Source organism: Salminus brasiliensis, chromosome 6 (genome assembly GCF_030463535.1).
Source record: "Salminus brasiliensis chromosome 6, fSalBra1.hap2, whole genome shotgun sequence".
Classification (NCBI taxonomy): domain Eukaryota; kingdom Metazoa; phylum Chordata; class Actinopteri; order Characiformes; family Bryconidae; genus Salminus; species Salminus brasiliensis.
The window spans coordinates 39,010,887-39,029,954 of record NC_132883.1 but is presented as its reverse complement, the minus strand read 5'-3'; the positions used below and the strand labels follow the sequence as shown (position 1 = coordinate 39,029,954).

The 19,068-nt window shown below is 39.1% G+C and overlaps 2 protein-coding genes across 2 annotated transcripts in view; one reads left to right on the top strand and one right to left on the bottom strand.

Moving 5' to 3' along the window:
- Window positions 1–780: 780 nt before the first annotated feature.
- gpkow (G patch domain and KOW motifs) lies at window positions 781–8,638 on the bottom strand. The gene is made up of 11 exons (XM_072682343.1): window positions 8,457–8,638; window positions 7,840–8,009; window positions 7,425–7,564; window positions 5,787–5,893; window positions 4,638–4,845; window positions 4,189–4,321; window positions 3,003–3,219; window positions 2,645–2,768; window positions 1,973–2,042; window positions 1,446–1,531; window positions 781–1,280 (listed from the first exon to the last, which is right to left on the bottom strand). The coding sequence occupies exons 1-11, from the start codon at window positions 8,636–8,638 to the stop codon at window positions 1,155–1,157; spliced, it is 1,563 nt and encodes a 520-aa protein (XP_072538444.1). The 3' UTR covers window positions 781–1,154.
- Window positions 8,639–10,856: 2,218 nt separating this feature from the next.
- magixb (MAGI family member, X-linked b) overlaps window positions 10,857–19,068 on the top strand; it is a 74,458-nt gene continuing 66,246 nt past the window's right edge. The window contains exon 1 of the mRNA XM_072682341.1: window positions 10,857–11,032. The gene's annotated coding sequence lies outside the window, so the exon portion shown is untranslated. The remainder of the gene's footprint in view (window positions 11,033–19,068) is intronic.

Below are 19,068 nucleotides of genomic sequence, written 5' to 3'. Positions count from 1 at the left end.
TACAACTGGTTCTAAAAATATGTTAAATATTCTTAACCTTATGATGACCTTACGCTGGTCTTAATCTTTAAAGGTTTAGTAGGTCAGCCTCCAATATCCTCAGGTTAATAAGTTTAATTACTAGAATTAATGCCTATTTTAATAAGGTTAAGAGATTCTTATTAAAATTCTAATTGTTATTAAAAGTACTGCCATCCACTTAAGGAATATTATCATCAATTATCTTTCTGATGTCACTTAAGTTCCTATATTTTCCAAACAGAATTTATTAGTTTGATTTAATTCTGTGACTTTCTGTATTTTAGTATCCTGCATTGACTTAATAATGGAAATGGTTCATTTGGGGGGAAAAAAATACTTGTTTGACAAGCTGTAAAAAATATGATAATACAATAATAATTGTATGTTACAAATGGCTGAACAGCAAGAACAAGAGTTTCTTCAAAATCTTAGGAAAATAATGAAGACTTGCATCTATTATTATTATTGGATTTTTTGTATATCAAAATGTGTTCTCATGTGCTTTAAGGGAATATTAGAATGTAGAGAATTCCCAATAATTGCATTTAAGAACAGAGCTTTTTTTTCTTCATAGGAAGATTTTTGTGAATTCAGTTTCTTCACCTTAGTTCTAGATATGCTTTTGCTTAAGTATTTATAAAGGATTCTTAACTTTAAAAAGTGGCTAATAAAGGAAGGGTTGAACATATTGTATACCAACAAGTCAAAATACAGCTGTTTTAATGTACCCTTCTATTCTATATGACCAATAATCCTTCATTTATTCAATAAAGGTTTATTATAAAAAAGAGACACATATGTACAAAATCTCAACACGCTACTACAAACAATTCATATACAATGTCATTTTCAGGATGAGGTGGAAACAGGGCTATGTACAGTTGGCAGTGAAGACGAATGCTCCAAACAGCTCTTTTCCAATATGTAAATATGTCCAGTCCAAGATTGTGGCTAGTCAGAGATGGACAATGCTATGTAAAGTCAGTCAGAGTCCAATCAGATATGGGGAATAAACCTAATGTAAAAAAAAAAAAAAAGCTAATGTAGTCATGGCTGGGGACTACGCATAACAAGAAGAGGGAGTTGTGTGGTCACTGGTCTGACCCACAGTTCTGTGGGTTGTGCTTTGCTTCTCAGTGCCTGCCACCCACATAATGGCAGATACCATCATAGTCCATTTTGAAGACCTGCTCCTCATAGTGATCCAGCTGTACCATAGCCCGGCACTTCTCCTTATCTCGCTTCAGAATGCGGCCCACCTGTCCCGCCACAACATAAATATGTTAATGCACACAGAAACCCACTACCTACTAGTCAATATTTACTATAATTAGATCTCTATGGGAGTTTTAAAACATCTGCATTTACATATATACTGTACATACGACCAGAATACAGTGTGCAAAGACAGCTTCACTATATACCTGTCCTCTGTGCTCACCCAGCACCACCATAATGTAGTCTGTATCATTTTTGGGCACAATGGTCTCCAGCATGGACTGTTTCACATCTGACAGAAAAAGCAAAACATGGCTCAAACATGAGTCATCTCCAACAGGTAGTTTGTCTAAAGCCCTGTTTGGACAGTAGTAGTTTTACATGGGGAGGTGGAGTAATGTTATTTTACTACATGACATCCATAAAGTTTATGACTGATTCGTTTGGGACTGAGATGGGGGTAGCTACTCCATTTTCTTTTTTCCTTAAAAAAAAAACAGAACAATTCATTTTACACAGGATATGATGAAATATTTACACACGTCACCTGCGATCATTTTAATGGCAGTGGAATCAGTGGATTGCGTAGCCTGTAAAAATGACTCGCATGGCATATTTGAAGGGGACTAAAAACTCTGGTAACAATTCCATTACCTCACCTCCCCATGTAAAAGTAATTCTCCCCCAAAAGGGGTTAAGAATGGTTTATGGTTAACAAAAACGCATGTCTTACCATCCAGCATTCGTCCTTCATCTGTACGACATGAACATATGTGTGGACTGAGGACGTCCTCAATTCTCATCTGAATGAAACAGGTGAATAAAGGGCAATAATTTTATGTTCCACTGCTCTGTACAAAGTTATCCTAGTCTTAATATATAATAATACTTTGTCATTTACACTTGTACAGTTTATTTATATTATTCTCTTTACACATTCCAGCTTAGAAAGCTGAGGCCAGAGCTCCGCAGTCAGCCATGCTGCAGTGCCCCTGGAGCAGAGGGGGTTAAGGGCCTTTCTCAAGGGTCCTACAGTGGCAGCTTAGTGTACCCGGGTATCAAACCCCCAACTCTGTGAATAATATCCCAGCACTCCAACAACTGATCCACCATGCTTAATGAATGAATCACGTATGAGAGATGAAACAAGTTCAGACATTAACACCTAACCAATGCTAGTACAGCACTTGCACTCAAACAAAGGTGCTTCAAATATTTTTTTTGTGCAATTCCATAGAAGAACCATGTTTGTGATGGAGTCATGCAGGTGTGAAGAACATTTAAACTGGCAAAGAACAAGTGAAGTGAAGGTCCTTCAGACCTTTAAAAGGTTCCTCACACATCTTTATTACAAAGTGAGAAGGAGGTTATTCTAAGGTATACAACACTAGCAGCAGAATAGTACCTTAGAGTTGTAATATTTGCCTCCTTTGAAGGTTTTATCTATGAAGCGCACACGGAGGTCTCTCTGGAGCCAGGAAGGAGCAGGAGGGGAAGTTCGAGACACTTTGGCAGGAGAAGTCTTCTCTCTAAAGTGCAGAATACCACACGATAGGCATAAAATCATCACAGTCTTTTTCAGGTTTAATTAGTCACAACAGATGCTTCAGGGACAGGATCAAATACCAAAAGTGACCACACCTGAAAGGTGGGACTGTGAGAGGGGTGAATAATTAGGAGCTATTTTTAGCGACATTTCCATGTGGACCACACACTGTCCACATGGCATTAATTTACTTTAACAAACTGGATGGCCATGTTACCTGTCTGAACTTGTTTCATGGTGTTTCCTCTTCTTCTCGTGGCGATCTTGCTTCTTCTCTCGCTCCCCCTCTCTATTCGAGTGGCGGTCTTTTTCCCGCTCATCTCTGCCATTTGATCTAGACTTCTCATCCCCCCTCTGCTTCTCTCGCTCCCGTTCCTTTTCTCGTTCTCTCTCTTTCTCCTTCTCCTTCTCCTTGTGTGCTTTGCTGAGGCGGCCTGGAATAGGGAGGGCAACAAATAATGTTAATCAATGCAACACTGCCCTCAGCAATACCAGTCACAATGTGTGTGATTGACTGTGGTTGATCTTTACCAGACCCAGTTCTAGATGTGTATTCTGTGGTTCGGTTTTCTGAATGAAGATATGTAACCCAGCAAAACTATTTAGGCAAAATTACCTTAAAATACACCTTTAAAATCATTGTGATTCTTTACAGATCTCTAAAAAGGGGGAATAGCACCTACATCATTGCTACTCTGGGCCCGGCACACTACTAAACTGCACTATGTAACCCTGTAAATACTGCTTTACCATGACAGTCCTTATAGTCCTTACAGAGCTTATATAATTGTTCATTAATCACAGTATCGCCCAGCACTAATGTAGCCTTATTAACAAAGAGACACCATCCATTTGATTGATGCAGGTCTCACCTTATTAATCTATTTAGTGTTCTCAGAGCAGCCAATGAGGAAGCCATGGACATTGAAGACCATCTTGCTTCTGATTACAAAATAAAAGATGCAGCAGTGGTGTTTTTGGTGAAAACAGCAGCTCTCCTGGAAACCCATCATGGCATCTGCCGTAGCAGAACCAGTTCTATGCTTGGCACCCCACTCTAACTTTTGCTGTTCTTTGAAGCCACATTATGCGAATGTAATTCCCTTTTACCCCACTGTCAAATACAAATCACAGCTGAGAGATACACAGCTGGCAACTGAAGTGAGAAGCATGTTGACTGAGGGGGTAGAGTAAAACACAAATCTCACTCGCGGCATTACACAGTTCTCGTAACATTTCAAGCCTGGAGTGAGAATGACAGACGCCATTGTCCCTATGACAGTCAAGGAAGCAACAACATGATTTTGAAGTTGCTATTTTAAGATAAAAGTGCTACAAAATGTTGCTTTCAATACAGCAGAGACGCCACAGATAAAAACGCAGAAAAAGCCACAGATACTTACTGAGGTCTTTGCTGTATTTGTCATATTCTTTTTGAGGGACCAAGCGGATAAGGTACTGGCTGACTGTCACAGACTTTCCTCCAATAGCCAGTTTCACCACAACTCTGACATTGTCTGGGTCCACCCCTTCTATCTGAGAGAGAGAGAGAGAGAGAGAGGAAAAAAAGATCTGAATCAGAATGCCTTAGGCTGTATTTAGACAGACAGTGCTTAAACGAAATTTGCATTTCTAGTTCACACTATCAGCATGCAATCATCTGCTGAAATAACAACACAGGGATAAGAATCTGGTCTGGAATTGAAAAGATTTGATAAGATGAAACCTCTGCCCAACTGTATAATGGGATCCATGCATGGCTTAAAATGGAAAATCAGACTCAAAAATAGGACAAAAATGCCTGAAAATTATTCACACCACTTGAGTGCGATATATGGACACCAATTCTCACCTTTCCATAGAGGTCTTTATGGGCCCCATCCTTGATGTGAACACAACCTCCAGGTCCTAGAACCAGCGCCTCATCGTCTTTCCCCTTCTCATCTCCAGGCTTAGGGGTCCGCCGAGGCCCTGAGGGCTGCAGGTCTTTAACAGCTGAAAGGTCAGCCCCTAGACCCAGGCCTTTAGGTCTTAACTGGTGCTCAATAGGTTTGACATCTCTGATAGAGATAGAGAGACAGAGAGAGATAAATTCCATTTAGAAAAAAAAGCTTGTCACCAATGTTAGCTGAGAAGAGACACAGACACTGTTCCATGCAACCATATACCAAAGACAGAGCTATTTTACTTCCTGTAAACAAAGGTTTCTCATCAAAACTGTCCTTCTTAGGAGACTGAATTCTACAGCTAGGTGGAACAATAGAAGGTTCTTGCATTCCGTAATGGCTCTATCAGAAAATGCGACTGACTATTGAAATCGCAAGGGAACATACTCTGTAATACTGATCATATTAAATAATGCAACAAAAGAGAGTGAGAGAGAGAGAGAGAGAGAGAGAGAGAGAGAGAATTAAAGATCCACAGTAATTATTACCTCAGAAAACACATTCAGCTCATCCAGAGCGCACGTTCTGTTTACACTTGTATTAAATGCGGAGAAGATCCATCTCTGACCACTTCCAAATGTAGTGCGAGTGATCTAATCATAATCCCAATCCCATAGTTACAATGTATCTTGGGTTCATTTTTTTTCTATTTTTTACACCTGGCTTTTTATGCAGACAAGTGAAATTCAAACATGATCACTAAAAACAATAAAGCCAGGTGTAAAAACAGGTCCTTTTCTGTTTTTTGGAATTGGCTTTTTCTTCACCCCTGTTATGGTTATGACGAATTTCCTTAAAACTTTTCTGTTTAAGGTTCACTGTTTGTCAGTTCCATATAACAAACTCTCATTATTCAACCATGACAAGGACAATACGGTTTGACATTCAAGGGTTGAATAATTATGTAACGTAAATGGCATAGAATGCACTGAAAAATGGCAACAATGATGCTCAGAAATAGAGGATGAGGAGTGCAGAACAGAAACAGATATTTATTCATTTCATGTATATACATGAAAAAATATATAAATGAAAGAGAATAGAAAGAAACGTACTGCTTGAAGGTGCGACCAATTCCTACTCCTTCTTTCCAGCCCATTCCTTTTAGCATTGCCATTCCGTATGCGTTCACCGGCACACGCTCATAGTCTGCCTCTGTGGACTGAAGCAAAAAACAGGATATGTTTTCTGGATTGGATTGGAAAGCAGACTCTAGAAATGTGCACACATTGCACAGTATTATATTTCCTGGCTGTATTTTGTACTGCTTTGTGTTGTGTATGCTTTTTTTATTCACCACTATTTTACCATTATATTAATGAAATATTTAATTAAATCTGTGATTTGTCATATATATATATATATATATATATATATATATATATATATATATATATATATTTAACCTTTTGTTTCAACAGATGCCAAAAAGAAGTAAAAAGATTGTATTTTAAGTACTTTTGGAGCACTTCTGTTGGTCCATTCATCATGAAACTTTTATGTAAAATTATGTCCAAATAAAAAAACAGCAAAAATGTAGACAGAAGGTTTTTACATGACACTGACGATATTCTCACAGCTAATAGACCTTATTTTATGCTGCCTTCTAAATATATGTTTTAGCACCATGTCATATACCTGTATACACTTCATTTGCCTCAACCCAATGAGCCCCATTCACATTCTGCTTGTGCTGCTGTATTACGATTGTAAAACTTACGTCTGTGGGAATTGACTACAGTCAGCTTCAATAATCCCAATCGGCTCAAAATATTCAGACTCCAACAGAGGTGATAATCTTACAGAAAGGGTGTAGTTTCCTACTAATGACTTTTACCACAAGGGTACAAAGCCAACACTGCAGCAGTCTCTCTATTCACAGTGCTTGGTAAACACACAACTGTGATTGTGTATGGTTCAAGACGCAGTACAGAGGGGATGGAAGGGATCGAGTGTGATATGCTGAGTTAGCACTGTGGACCTGGCTGAGAGGAGTGCTTCATCACTCATTTCATTAGGACACGCCCTTTCCCTCAGAACACACACATTCGTGCCAGCGCATACACATAAGCACATATACACACACATCCAAGTACACGCTGCATTTGAAGGAGCTGTTGCATGTGTACACAATCTTGAATTACCCCTAGCTGACACAGCAATATGCAAATGAATCCAACAGAGAGATACAGGTCCAATAACAATGACCATACACACTAGCAGCATTGACACCAGAGCGGAAAATACCCAACCCCAGCTGAAAATTCTTCCAGAAGTAAACTGGTTGGGAAAAAAATAATAAAAACGGGCTAGGAACTGGTACTTTGAGAACCACTGGCCCAAGATTTGCACAGCCTATCATTCTGCCCCCAATCAGCCACACATGCTTTTGAATAAATGCTGACACAAAATTAAGCCAAGGCCTTGCTGATTTTGGTATTAACTGGCACGTGTACAGCTGTGTACTGCTTACATTCTAGGTTTGTAATTCAGTAGTAAATCCTAACACAGAAAAACTCTATCCAAACTCTATCTATTTAGTTTAGCATATGTTATGGAGTTCCACAGGGTTCTATTTTGGGGCCAATAAAAATGATGTTAATTATGAAAGTCATGTAGTCATGAGGACGCCTGTCTGTCTCAAATGATTAATCCTTTTTCCCCCTTGCTTCTTTGTGCTGTTCTTGACTCACCGACTCGGGTCGGAGGTCCACTTTGATTTGTTCGCCATCCTCAAAGCCCTGAGGGACTTGGTTCTGCATGAGTAGAGGGATGGTAAGGTTTGGGTCGGTCTGAGAGCCATTCTTCCATCTCTCTTGCTGCTTCAGAGACTCTGAAGGAAAATAAGTAAATACAGAAACTGTGGGTTAGGTTGTTTCACATATCTTGTAAAGCTGACAGTGACACTAACATGTATTTTAAAAATTATAGTAATTGAACAGGGTTAGCATTAGGGATTAGAAAATGAACACATTTTCTATAGGGTTCCATATGAATAATAAAATAATAATTAAAAAAAAACAAACAAAAAATATCATATTAATATTACATTTACAATTTTAATCTATATATATCAAGTATAATAAACTAACAAGTGCATAGACACACCTTCAATAAGCTCTCTGACAGCCTGAGACTCCACAGAGTCCTGGTTCTCAGATGGAGGGTTATCTTTGTTGGGTCCTTTGTCACTTTGTTTTGCTTCATCTTGTCTGTACCAGCGGTTCTTATGGATAAGCGGGATGATCAACTCAGATGGTTTCTCCACCGGCGTCGTACTACATAGGATTTAATGGCACTGTCAGTAAAACCTACACATAGACTTCACTTAGTGTAAATCAGTGGTTCCCAACCCTGGTCCTGAAGATCACCCTGCCCTGCACATTTTAGTGGTTTTCTGCACTAACACACCACCTTCACTCAGGACGATAGGCTTGATAATGAGCTGATTAACTCCATCAGGTATGTCAGGAGCAGGGTAAACACACCAAAACGTGCCGGGCAGAGGGTCCTGAATGACCAGGACAGGGGTCCTTCATGAATGGGGTTGAGAAGCACTGGTCTTCTAAGAAGATAGATAAATATTCTGTAAAACACACCCATCAAGTAACTTTACAATAAGTACAATAAATCTGAATGAACGTTAACTAACCGGCACTGTAAGCAACAGTAATCTAGCTAGCTAGCTAGCTAGTTTAGCCAGCTAGCTTGTAGCATTAACCTACCCTTTCAGCTCCTTTCCGTCGACTTCCACCACATAATCTCGCTCTACTGGCTTCTCAGACTTAATCTTAAGTAGTGTTTTACTAAACCCAAAAGAAATTGGGCCTGGTTTCCTTTCTCCGCTGTCTGTTTTTATTGGCACCGCATTAGCATCGCCTTCTCGTTGCCGCTCCGGCGAGGCCATGTTTGATGTGTGGGTGTTGGCGCAGGTGACGCTGGGAAATGTAGTTTTATTCCAGCAGCGTTCCTGGCGCTGTAAAGGAGAGTGCCAGAACAACATTTCCCAGAATGCAACACATTGTGTATGTCCCGTGCCAAACCACTGTGTACTGCCACTTCAGTACTACTGAACGTGGTGTTGCTGCAGTAGCAGTGCTACAAAAAGTGCATGTTGACGTTTTAAAAGGCTTAATTTTGTAGTAATATAGTATAGTAGCTATATTTACACATTTTACCAAGTTAGATGTTTAAATTTAGGAACACTCAAGCAAATGATATCTATACTTATCATATCTTTTGTAACTTTTTTTGAATACAATGGATTTGGCAGTTGTTATTTAATGATAAATTATGAAAATGCTCCAAAATGGCTCAACATTTTTATACATTGACTTTAGGAAGGACAAACTGTTAGTAAACTGTCAAGTAAACTTAAAGGTGCCCAAAAATGGAAAACAAGTGTAGATCATGTAGCTATATTACTGCCAGAAATATTGTTAAGAAGTGAGCAGGTATCTGTGCTAGACTAAAAGCTATCCCTAGCCTAGCAGCATTCCAATAAGGCCATTGAGCTAGCCAGGGTAACCGCTCTGATAGCACTACTATATGGTAAGATGGGCAATGTTTTTGTTACAGTGCTAAAAACAAGGCCCACTGTAAAAGTACTAAATTATAGTGTAAATGAGCATGTAAAAAATGTCACATATCTTCTATGTAGATGTCAAAAATCAATTTAAAGGAGAGCAGATGTTGCTGGGGAATGTTCCAGAAGTGTTCCTGGATCTGCAAAGAAGAGAGATAAATACCGTCCCAGAATGCAATTCACTGTGTAAGGTACTGCCACTTTAGTACTACTGATCGCAGTGTTGCGACAGCAGCAGGGCTACAAAAAACAAGTCGTTTTTGAATGTAACGGGACATGTTGATGTTTTAAAAGCCTGAAGTTTGTAAATGAGCTTGTAATACTGCATCTGGGCATTTACGTACTTGACATACGTTCTATCAAGACAGCCAAAATCAACTTAAAGGAGCATCAGTCAAAATTTTCTGTCTTTTCTTACTAATTTAATACTGTGAAATATGTAATTAAAAACTTTCTTATTTTAGCAAAAACCTGAAAGAACCCCTATTTAAAAATAACATGTTTCCAAACTCTGCATAATGTACAAATCTGTATAACATATAGAACTGTTTGAGTGACTGCAGTTAACTGCAGCTAACCTGCTACCTACTAACACAGGTGGTGACTGATAAACTCATGGGAGCTCATTAAAAGAACCTATTGGAGAGCGAATACTCTCAACTGTCCTCACAGCAGCTCATTATAAAGAGCCGAATTCTAAGTGTTCATACGTTCATCATTTTATTATAAAGAAGCTAAATGTGCAAGATGTGAATCCTGACTAGTGCGCCTTTAAAATCTGAATTCATGTATTCTAGGGCACCTTTTATGAACTATGCATGTCTAGGTCATTATTGGTCATTATTAATCAATAGATTAATAGATCAATAGTGATCTGTTTTCTGAGAAATGGAGGAAAGGCTGATTAGAGTAGGTTTATGGATAACGTGTAGAATAAAATGAGATGCTGGGGATTCATGCTCATTTCGACTTGGGCCAAAAGCAACACCGATTTTAATGACAGAAAACAAAATGATTCACAGAGTGATTCATACCGTGTGACTCTGGAACACATAAACCTGCCGATCCTGATCCAAGGCTAGAGGGTCAAGGGTTTGGCCCTCAAGCCAGGAGTGCAGGATGCCCTCACCGCAGGTTTAATCGTGATAAGATGATCCTATAAAACGATCCTTAAAAAGAAAAGTAGGCTCCTTCCACTTCAATTCCTAAAAGTTATTCCTTCACTTTCCAGCCATTTGCTTTCCTCGTATACCTCACCTTTGCAGCTCACCAATTTTAACGAAACTGCCAAAGTACCTGACGCGGTTTTACACTATAGGGGCGGTTCTTCCCCTATTACTTCTTTTCCCTCCCCTCCACCCCTTCTCCCCGTCTCTCCTGGTCTCGCTTCTTTATCCTGATTACTCTTTTGTATCTGGGAGGGATATTCCACCATGCAACTGTGAGCTCAGCTGGGTTTTTTTTTGTTGTTGTACCGGGAGGGTCGCAGAATGCCTCGGCTACACCGGAGCTGTGAGACCCTCCGGACGTCCCTGACACGGTTCCCCGAGTTTATCAGCAACACCTCGCCGATTTGAGCTGCTTTCTCCGGCGCCAGTGAGATCATGTAAGCGTCCCGCTCCCACAGAACAGACAACCCGGTCAAAGTGGAGAGTTAAATAAGGCCCGTCGCCCCCGGGGACAGACACCATGCTGAGGAGGGAGCCGGAACCTACGGTAAGGCTGGAGCTGGACGAGTGACAGTGTGACAGTGTGACAGTGTGAAAGTGTGAAAGTCAATCGATAAAGCTGTTGACGGAATAACGGCAGGCTGGTGTGTTCAAAGCTGTATCTTTCCGCCTTGTTTTTCGACGTGTAACGCTGCCCACAACGCCACCACTGCCGCTCTGTCTCTGTGTGCCGGAGAGTGGAAGAGTCTCGAGCGTTCAAACCGCTATCGCTTTTTCCTGCTGTCAGATCACTGCTGCTCTCGTGCTCAGCTGGCTAACGTCCCTCGCGCATCTCTCTCTCTCTCTCTCCCTCTCTCCCCCTCTATCTCTCTCTCCCCCTCTCCCTCTCTCTCTCTCTCTCCACTCACACGCACGCAGCGCAGCGCGAGCTCGTGCTCAGTTCTATGGCGGTTAAAAGTTCTCAACGGTCGTTTCCAGCAGACCGCCGATGACCGGTGTCTTGTGGTGGACACTTGTCGTGTATATTTAGATATTTTCTAAAGTAACAAACCGTATTTTTTCATTTCTGACCGTTCAGGGGTCAAGTCTAGTTTGGTGTCGATGTATATAGACGCGTTTAAACGGGCTCTTTTTGAACGGCTGAGCTGCCTGAGGAGAATGTGTGTGTGCCAGAGGCCATACAGGTGAGTTTTAGCTAATTTAGCTAGCACTAGAGCTAAATACTGGTACTGCATGTCTGTGTGTGTGTGTGTGTGTGTATTTGTGTGTGAGAGAGAAACTGTATGTGGGTGTGTGTGTGTATGTGTGTGTGTGAGAGAGAGAGTAAGGTATCTAGCAGTGGCAGATATCTACTAAACTAAAAATAAAAAAGCTAAAATGATAACTTACCTCACTTTTCTCAGATAAAACTGACACTCATGGACCACTTTCACTGTGCTGGATAAAATGCTACAACCCTTTCCCCCCTTTTTAGTGTTTTTTTAAACTACTTCTTAAATATATATATATATATAGCTATATATTCAACACTGGGAAATTTGCTGTGTAGGTTTAGTGTTTAGGACTGCTGGTCGGTTTAGTAATAGGCTGTGAAACCTATAACCTAGCTATCTAAACCGCCCTACATTAGCTGCCTGCACAGCATGTGAAAAACAGTGCAGGACCATTAGAAGGGCATTCATAATAAATGCACCTGTAATGGTGTATTCATTAGCGTAGTATATCTCACACACTGCAGTATTGAATGGACTTCTAATGGTGTAAATAATATACTATTGAATGCCTTTCTAGTAGTGTATTCATAAGTGTACTTAGGGCTGGGCAATATGATGATGTTTTATGGTATTGTGATAAATTTTGTCGTCGTGACACACAGTATGCTTTTCTAAGCTTATGGAGGATATTATTAGTGCTTCACGAATACTGAATACTGTATTTAGTATCTGAAAAGTAGTTTCTACATGTGTATTTAGTCAGTAATTACATGTATCAGGATATATCATAATCAAATGATATATCAGACATATTGCAAAAATGTCTTTAAATATTGTGAAATCGATTTATCGCCTTTTGCGTCCATATTGAATGGACTTCTAATAGTGTATTAATTTGCGTAGTTAGTGTGTATATTTTATGGTATTGTGATACATTTTGATACACAATATGCTTTTCTAAGCATATTGAAGATATTATTAGAGCTTCAAAAACACTGATCACACTGATCAACTTCACATTTCATAAATGAGACTGGTTTAATTTGATGAAGTGCAGAAGATGTTGAACAAAAATCACTGTATTTAGTGTGGGAGAGTATCTGAATAGTAGTTTTAAGAATCTGTTGCCACTGATGTATTTAGTCTGTGATTACATGTATCGTGATAAATATCGTGTACCTTGAAAATGTCTTTAAATATCACAATATAGTATTTCTACTATATCGTCCAGCTCTAAATGTAGTATATCTCACATACTACACTACTGAATGCTCTACTAATGGTATAATAGCCTATGTGAAGTATAGAAGTATTTGGTTACTGTTTTTCTCTGAACTCTGAACTGAAGTAGTTCGTTTGATCATTTTATTCCAATTCGGAGTCACACCGCTGTGTCTTTTTGAGGCAGATGTTTCCAGGCAGATATACTGAGATTCTGGAATGTGTAATGCAAACATTCTGGTACTAAATTCACTCTTCCTGTGGTCATTTTACTTTCTTCTGGATGCAGTGTCATCACTGAGGAGACTTGTAGCTTTTATATTAAAGACACCCCACTAATCCAATCAGAATTGGGCTTTAGTGGTAATGTGGTGTTGGTCATGTGTTTAAATGTGTACCTAGTATTAGAAGTGTAACAGTACAGCGAATGGCATTGTATAATTCCTCTCAATTCATTACACATGGATCAAAACATTCAACTGACTGAATTAAATGAATGAATAAATGAATTAAACTACATGAAGTGAGGTCAGCCATAGGGCCTCCAGTTTTCCCTAAAATTAAATACAAAAAGGAAAAGCACACTGTTTAAGAGTGCATCAGCTTGTAGCTAACACAGTATTGATATTTGACATTGTTAAATACTAAAAAACTAAAAATGGAAACGTAAAGCTTATTTTAAAGCACTCTTTATTTTTGCATTATCGAAACACCTATTGTATTATGGTGCCACTGCATTGTATCAAATCTCAGAATTTTTAGTTACCACAGGAGCATTTATCACCGTCATCACCAGGTGTGAGAGCACTCTGGATTTTAAAAGTGACTGATTCTTAGTGAGGGCATTTATTTCCACCTCACTTAATAACTGATGTCTATTAGGTGTGTGAATCAGATCTGTGTATGTATGAGGAGAATGTATATAAATCTAGTGTTTACTAGTGTTGGGGTCTTTTGAGGGAACCTGTCAGTGTTCCCTCAAGTTTATGCAGAGATGTAATGTTCTTGCATGGAGTATTACTTTCTATGTGAATGTGTGTGTGTGTCTGTGAATATGGACAGCAAGAGTATTTTGTTATATTGAATATATGTTTTATGTTATCGGGGCATTTTTTATAATAACATCTGTTTTGTTCCACGGACAAGTATGATGTTATTAGAAAAAAGTAAAATGTTTCTGGTTGCTAAGGTTAGGGGTGATGGTTGGGTTAGATGTAGGCAGAGCATTGTTTAGGTGCGGTAATAGACACATCGGTGGAAGTACCCTATAAACACAGCAATACAAACTTGCGTGTGTGTACATATGTGTGTGTGTGTGTATGTGTGTGTGTGTGTGTGTGTCTCTGTGTGCGTGTGTGCACTTGCTGGGTGTGTCCTGTCCTATAGCGAAGTGATGAATGCTGTGACCCTGACTCTACCGTGTGTTGCTGTAGACTCTAGGAGCATTCAAGGTTATACTACTGTTATGAATCATTCATTAAGTACAGCAGTGAGAGAGAAATAAAGAAAAACAAAGAGAGATCTGGAAAGAAAAAGAAAGGATGGAGGGATGTGATCTATCTTGACACCTAGGACAAGCTCATATCTGTCTTTCTGTCTCAGCATCTAATACTGCATGAGAAGATTGTGCTCTGATGGATGACTATATTGCTGCTATCATATACACAGCAATATAGTCTGTTATACAACTATATAGTCTGTATGTCACATATCAATGTTTTGATATGATTAGAAAATACCTGCTGTCTTTCACAATGTGCAAACATTTCATGACAAAAAGACTCTTAGCTACATTAAGATACACAAGTAAAAAGGACATTGTTGTATATAAAACCACAACAACTCAAAGAACCTTCTAAATGCTTAAATGTCTTCTTGGTTAAATGGTTATTCTCCATGATATATAACCTGCTGTATGTGCTTCTTAAAAGTGGTTCTATATAGTACCTAAATAATTTCTGCTATTATACTGTAAGTCAAATGGGTACAGCCATGTAGTGGTTGGTAAAGTGTGTTCGTTAACAACACTGCCCTCCGCATAACAAACTAGGGTTTGATTCCCCAGTTCACTCCACACTACACCAATAAGAGCCCTTTGGCAAGACTCCAAACTCTTTTAAACTACATTTGCCTACCTGTGTAAAATGATTCAAATGTAAGTATTTGTAGAAGAGTGTCATCCAAATGCTGTTATTGTAATATAGCTGTTCTGGTCCTGTCCAGAAGTCAGGAATGCTTAACCCAACAAAAAGTCATTTTGCATATGCGAGGTTTGTCACGATAGCACTTGTAATTGTGTAACTTTCTGTTCTCTAGTCCTCTCAATTTCTGACATCAAACCATTTCCTGACCAATTAGTGCTAAAGCCTCTTATTGTAGTCCGCTGTCTGTTGCTCAGTGTGATTTTCATTTGGGCTGATATGATATATCAGCGTCCTCTGACGAGACCGTTCAGCTAGCTTTAGTTCAGCCAACAGAGTTCATGTGTTGTGCCTGCCCATTAATTGTCTGATTATATGCAGGGTGTTCACCTCACCTTCATACATATTCAAAGAGAGGTGGGGAAGGTGCGATGGAAGAGGGAGACAGAGCAAGGGAGAGAGGAGAGAGAGGAAGATGGTGGGATAGCAGGCTGCAGTTTACCCTTGACAGACTAGGGCAGAGATCCACTGACAATTCTCCATCTGTGAGTTCTCTCTGCTAGATTGTCTCCACTATTGTTGTTTGCTCGTATCTCTTTTTTTATTCAAGGCCATTAGCCTGTTCTCAAGCTTTGTTTGTCCTGATGGAATCAATAACTATGTTTACACGTATTCCAGTGGTTCAATATTAGTTTCATTAAGACCCTGATTCTATCCAAGATATGACCATGGTTGAATTGTTATGGTCTGACTAAGGTCATAGTGGATGTAAGCTTAGTGTGATTAGAACTTATGGTCCACATTCTTAAAACAATGGTTCTTTAAGAAAAAAACAACAACTATCTAAGAGGTGTAAAATAGATACATTATGTAGCATAAATATATATATATATATTATTATTATTATTATTATTATTATTAGATATTATATTTACAAAAATGATTCTCTAAATACCCATCCATTGAGAGGTTCTTTCACAAACCAAAAGTGGTTCTAGCATGGTGTGAGTGCCTAGTCTTATCTGCAAGAGTGGTTGTAGGCTTTTGTTTTAGATAAGCAGGTGCATGCCTGATTCTACTAGTGCTTTCACATTAGGAGGCAACAGAGCAACCGGGGCCTAGGCATTTCCCATGTGAGAAGGCTACATGTAGCTGTTATTTATTGACAAGCAACAGGGTGACAGGGGGACTTCCGACAAATCGAGCTGATGCAACAATCTAAAAGGCTGGGACTTTGGGCCACTAGGAATAGATTAATCAGCTGATTCAACTCAAACATCTTATTTAAATGTACGAAATCATCAGTTCCCCTAACTTAGAGATGAAGTAATGATTGTAGAAAGATACAAATACAGGGTACAGTACACAAATACAACTAACACTTACTAAGTAACACACTGTGACAACACACTGTATTTCATTGATACACAACTAGCTCAGTTACACACACTTATTAAGATAGGTGTGAGAAAATATGTATAAATTAAAGTATTAGGACATGTCCTGCAATATTGTGTCGATTCTCAAAAATACAGTATTACATTTTGATTAATAGTTCACATACAGACAGTTGTGGCAGACAGTGGTTCATTTTGTGTTGTGTTTAGACTCTAACCACTAGAGTGCAGTGCAGTTGCACAGATTTCACTGACAGCATACATTTAGATTTTATACATATGATGGTGAGTTTTTTATACTATTACAGTTTTCCTAAAAGTGTCATAGTATTCCCCAATATATTCAATTGTAACCCCTGTATTGTGATACGTATTGCTCCACCAGATTTGTGGCAATACACAGCCTTACTTTTATGTAAAGTCAACAAGAGACTGACTGATTAAAACCAACAATGGAGATTAGATTTTTTAGTGTACTAGCATTTCATTTCTATTCCCAGTAGACCTTTAGGTTGTGTCAATGTAGTGTGTAGTAGTTTTGCCTCGCATGTAGCTAAATTCATATATTGATGATTTAAAGTCCAGCTGGACTGCACAAATGCAGCTTAGTCCGAGAATCCCTAAAATGAACATGATGTTGGCTACAGAATGACAACACAACTTCTATAGTCTATATTGCCTTGCCAAAAAAAGAAGAGAACTATAAACCTTAATTAATTAATTAATTACTTAATTAATTGGTAAACTTTATATTTTGAGTTGATATTTTCGACACAATTACAAATATTATACTTATTTTTTACATTGTCTCATGGCAGCCACACTCAAGCACACAAACATCTCATAATATTATTACATTCTTCAAAAATTAGATTGTGCTCTTGCTTGGTTGAAATTAAACACACCTTTGCAAAAAAGATCAGGCACTCCGAAGAACCCTTGTTGGTTCAGTAGTTTATTTTTTCAGAGTGCAGGCTGATAACAAGATTTTTCCAGATAGATTTGGTAAGTGTTTATGGTCAGTTACCCATACCAGGATTAAGCCTAGTCTCAGGCTGCATTTTCCTTTAAGTTGAAAATCCAGTATCAGTCCAGAATTAGACCTAATCCATGTGTAGAACCACAAAAGAAGCAGTGCAACCTGAACATTAAAAGCCAGCTCTGACTCTAGACAAATATGGTGCAGTAGTAGAGGTGGGCATGTATGACAATATTTTATTGTATCATGATTAATTTTGTTCTGATACTTTTCTAAACATTTTGTGCAGCACATTGTACTAAGTATGGGACAGAATTTGAACAGCAGTTTTTAAAAAATATGCCACTACTAGTGCATTGTGTCTGTGCGTAAAAATATTAAATATAATAAATATTGTTTATTGTAAGAATGTATTTAAATATCATGATATTATATTTTCACCATATCACCCACCCCTATGCCACAACGCAAGAATTTATCCGTTCCTTTAACGCTTCGGCCAACATTGATGAATGTTGCCGCACGAAGCAATCAGTGCGTCACATCTCTTTGAACCTTGTTTGTTGAAATGGTTCATTGAACTGAAGCAGCATTTAGGCATTATCTTGTTCCTTATCATCCAGCAGTTTAACCTACAGGTCAATATCTTTACTGTTCTCCCTCTTTCTTCATTATCTTGACCAAATGGGCCTTGACATGTCGGTTGCTTGGAACCACTGCGAATATAAATCGGAGTGTTGATGGATGGCTCGGGCTGCGTGGATATTGATAGCAGAAGGTGCAACCCCCCGTAAAATTGTTACAAGCTGAAAGAGCCACACGCAGCCTTGAGGAAGAGGCTTGTGTGGTGGCCCAGAAGAGGGAACAAGAGGAGGGGGATGAGGATCAATATCAGGTGACGAGGAGGAGAGGAGCCATTGAGAGATGGAGATAGTCAGAGAGAGAGGTGCAGAGGGAAAGAGATGAAGTGAATCAGTGGGAGAGGAGCAAACGGAATGAAAGGGATGAAAAACTGTACAGGAGAAGGACAAGGGAGAAGGAGAGCAGGAGACAGAAAAGGAGGAATAGAAGGAGCAGGGTGGTAAAGAGAGAGGGCAAGAAAGAAAAAAAGAGCGTGGGAGGGGAAGAGAAGAGGAGGAAAGCAGAAAGAGGGTCACCTTCAGTGATTGAGACTGATTCAGCACAATCTCCCTCCACTCGGGTTACTGCACTGTGACCTAGCAGAGCATGCCAGGGGCTATATTGGGCAATATGGCAAAAATAAAACATCACAATACTTATTATGATACCCAGCACATATTAAGTTATTTAGCTGTAGTCAGAGGTTTAATAAAGAAAATACACACCAGTGGTAGCCTACCACTGTAAAAAATACTGTCAACAAGGACAGACTGACAAACTGACAAGCTTAGACAGCTACACCCTACACCAATTAACTTATCCACTGTTTCACTACTGAACTGAATTATTACTAAACACTCTCTGTGTAGTGGAGCTAATGTTTGCATTTTTTAAACCCAACCCATATGGTTTACCACTTATGAAATAAGTGTTTGCAACTGTGTAGGTGCTCGGTGATGCTGCGTCAGTGGCAATAAGGAAAGGCAGTGGCTGTAATAAATCATGTTATT

Coding starts and splice junctions, on each gene's coding strand:
- gpkow (XM_072682343.1), bottom strand. CDS start 8,638: ATGGCCTCGCCGGAGCGGCAACGAGAAGGCGATGCTAATGCGGTGCCA. Junction 5,894..7,424: donor TGGACCTCCGACCCGAGTCG/GTGAGTCAAGAA, acceptor TTTTTGCTTCAG/TCCACAGAGGCAGACTATGA. Junction 1,532..1,972: donor TGAAGGACGAATGCTGGATG/GTAAGACATGCG, acceptor TTTTTCTGTCAG/ATGTGAAACAGTCCATGCTG.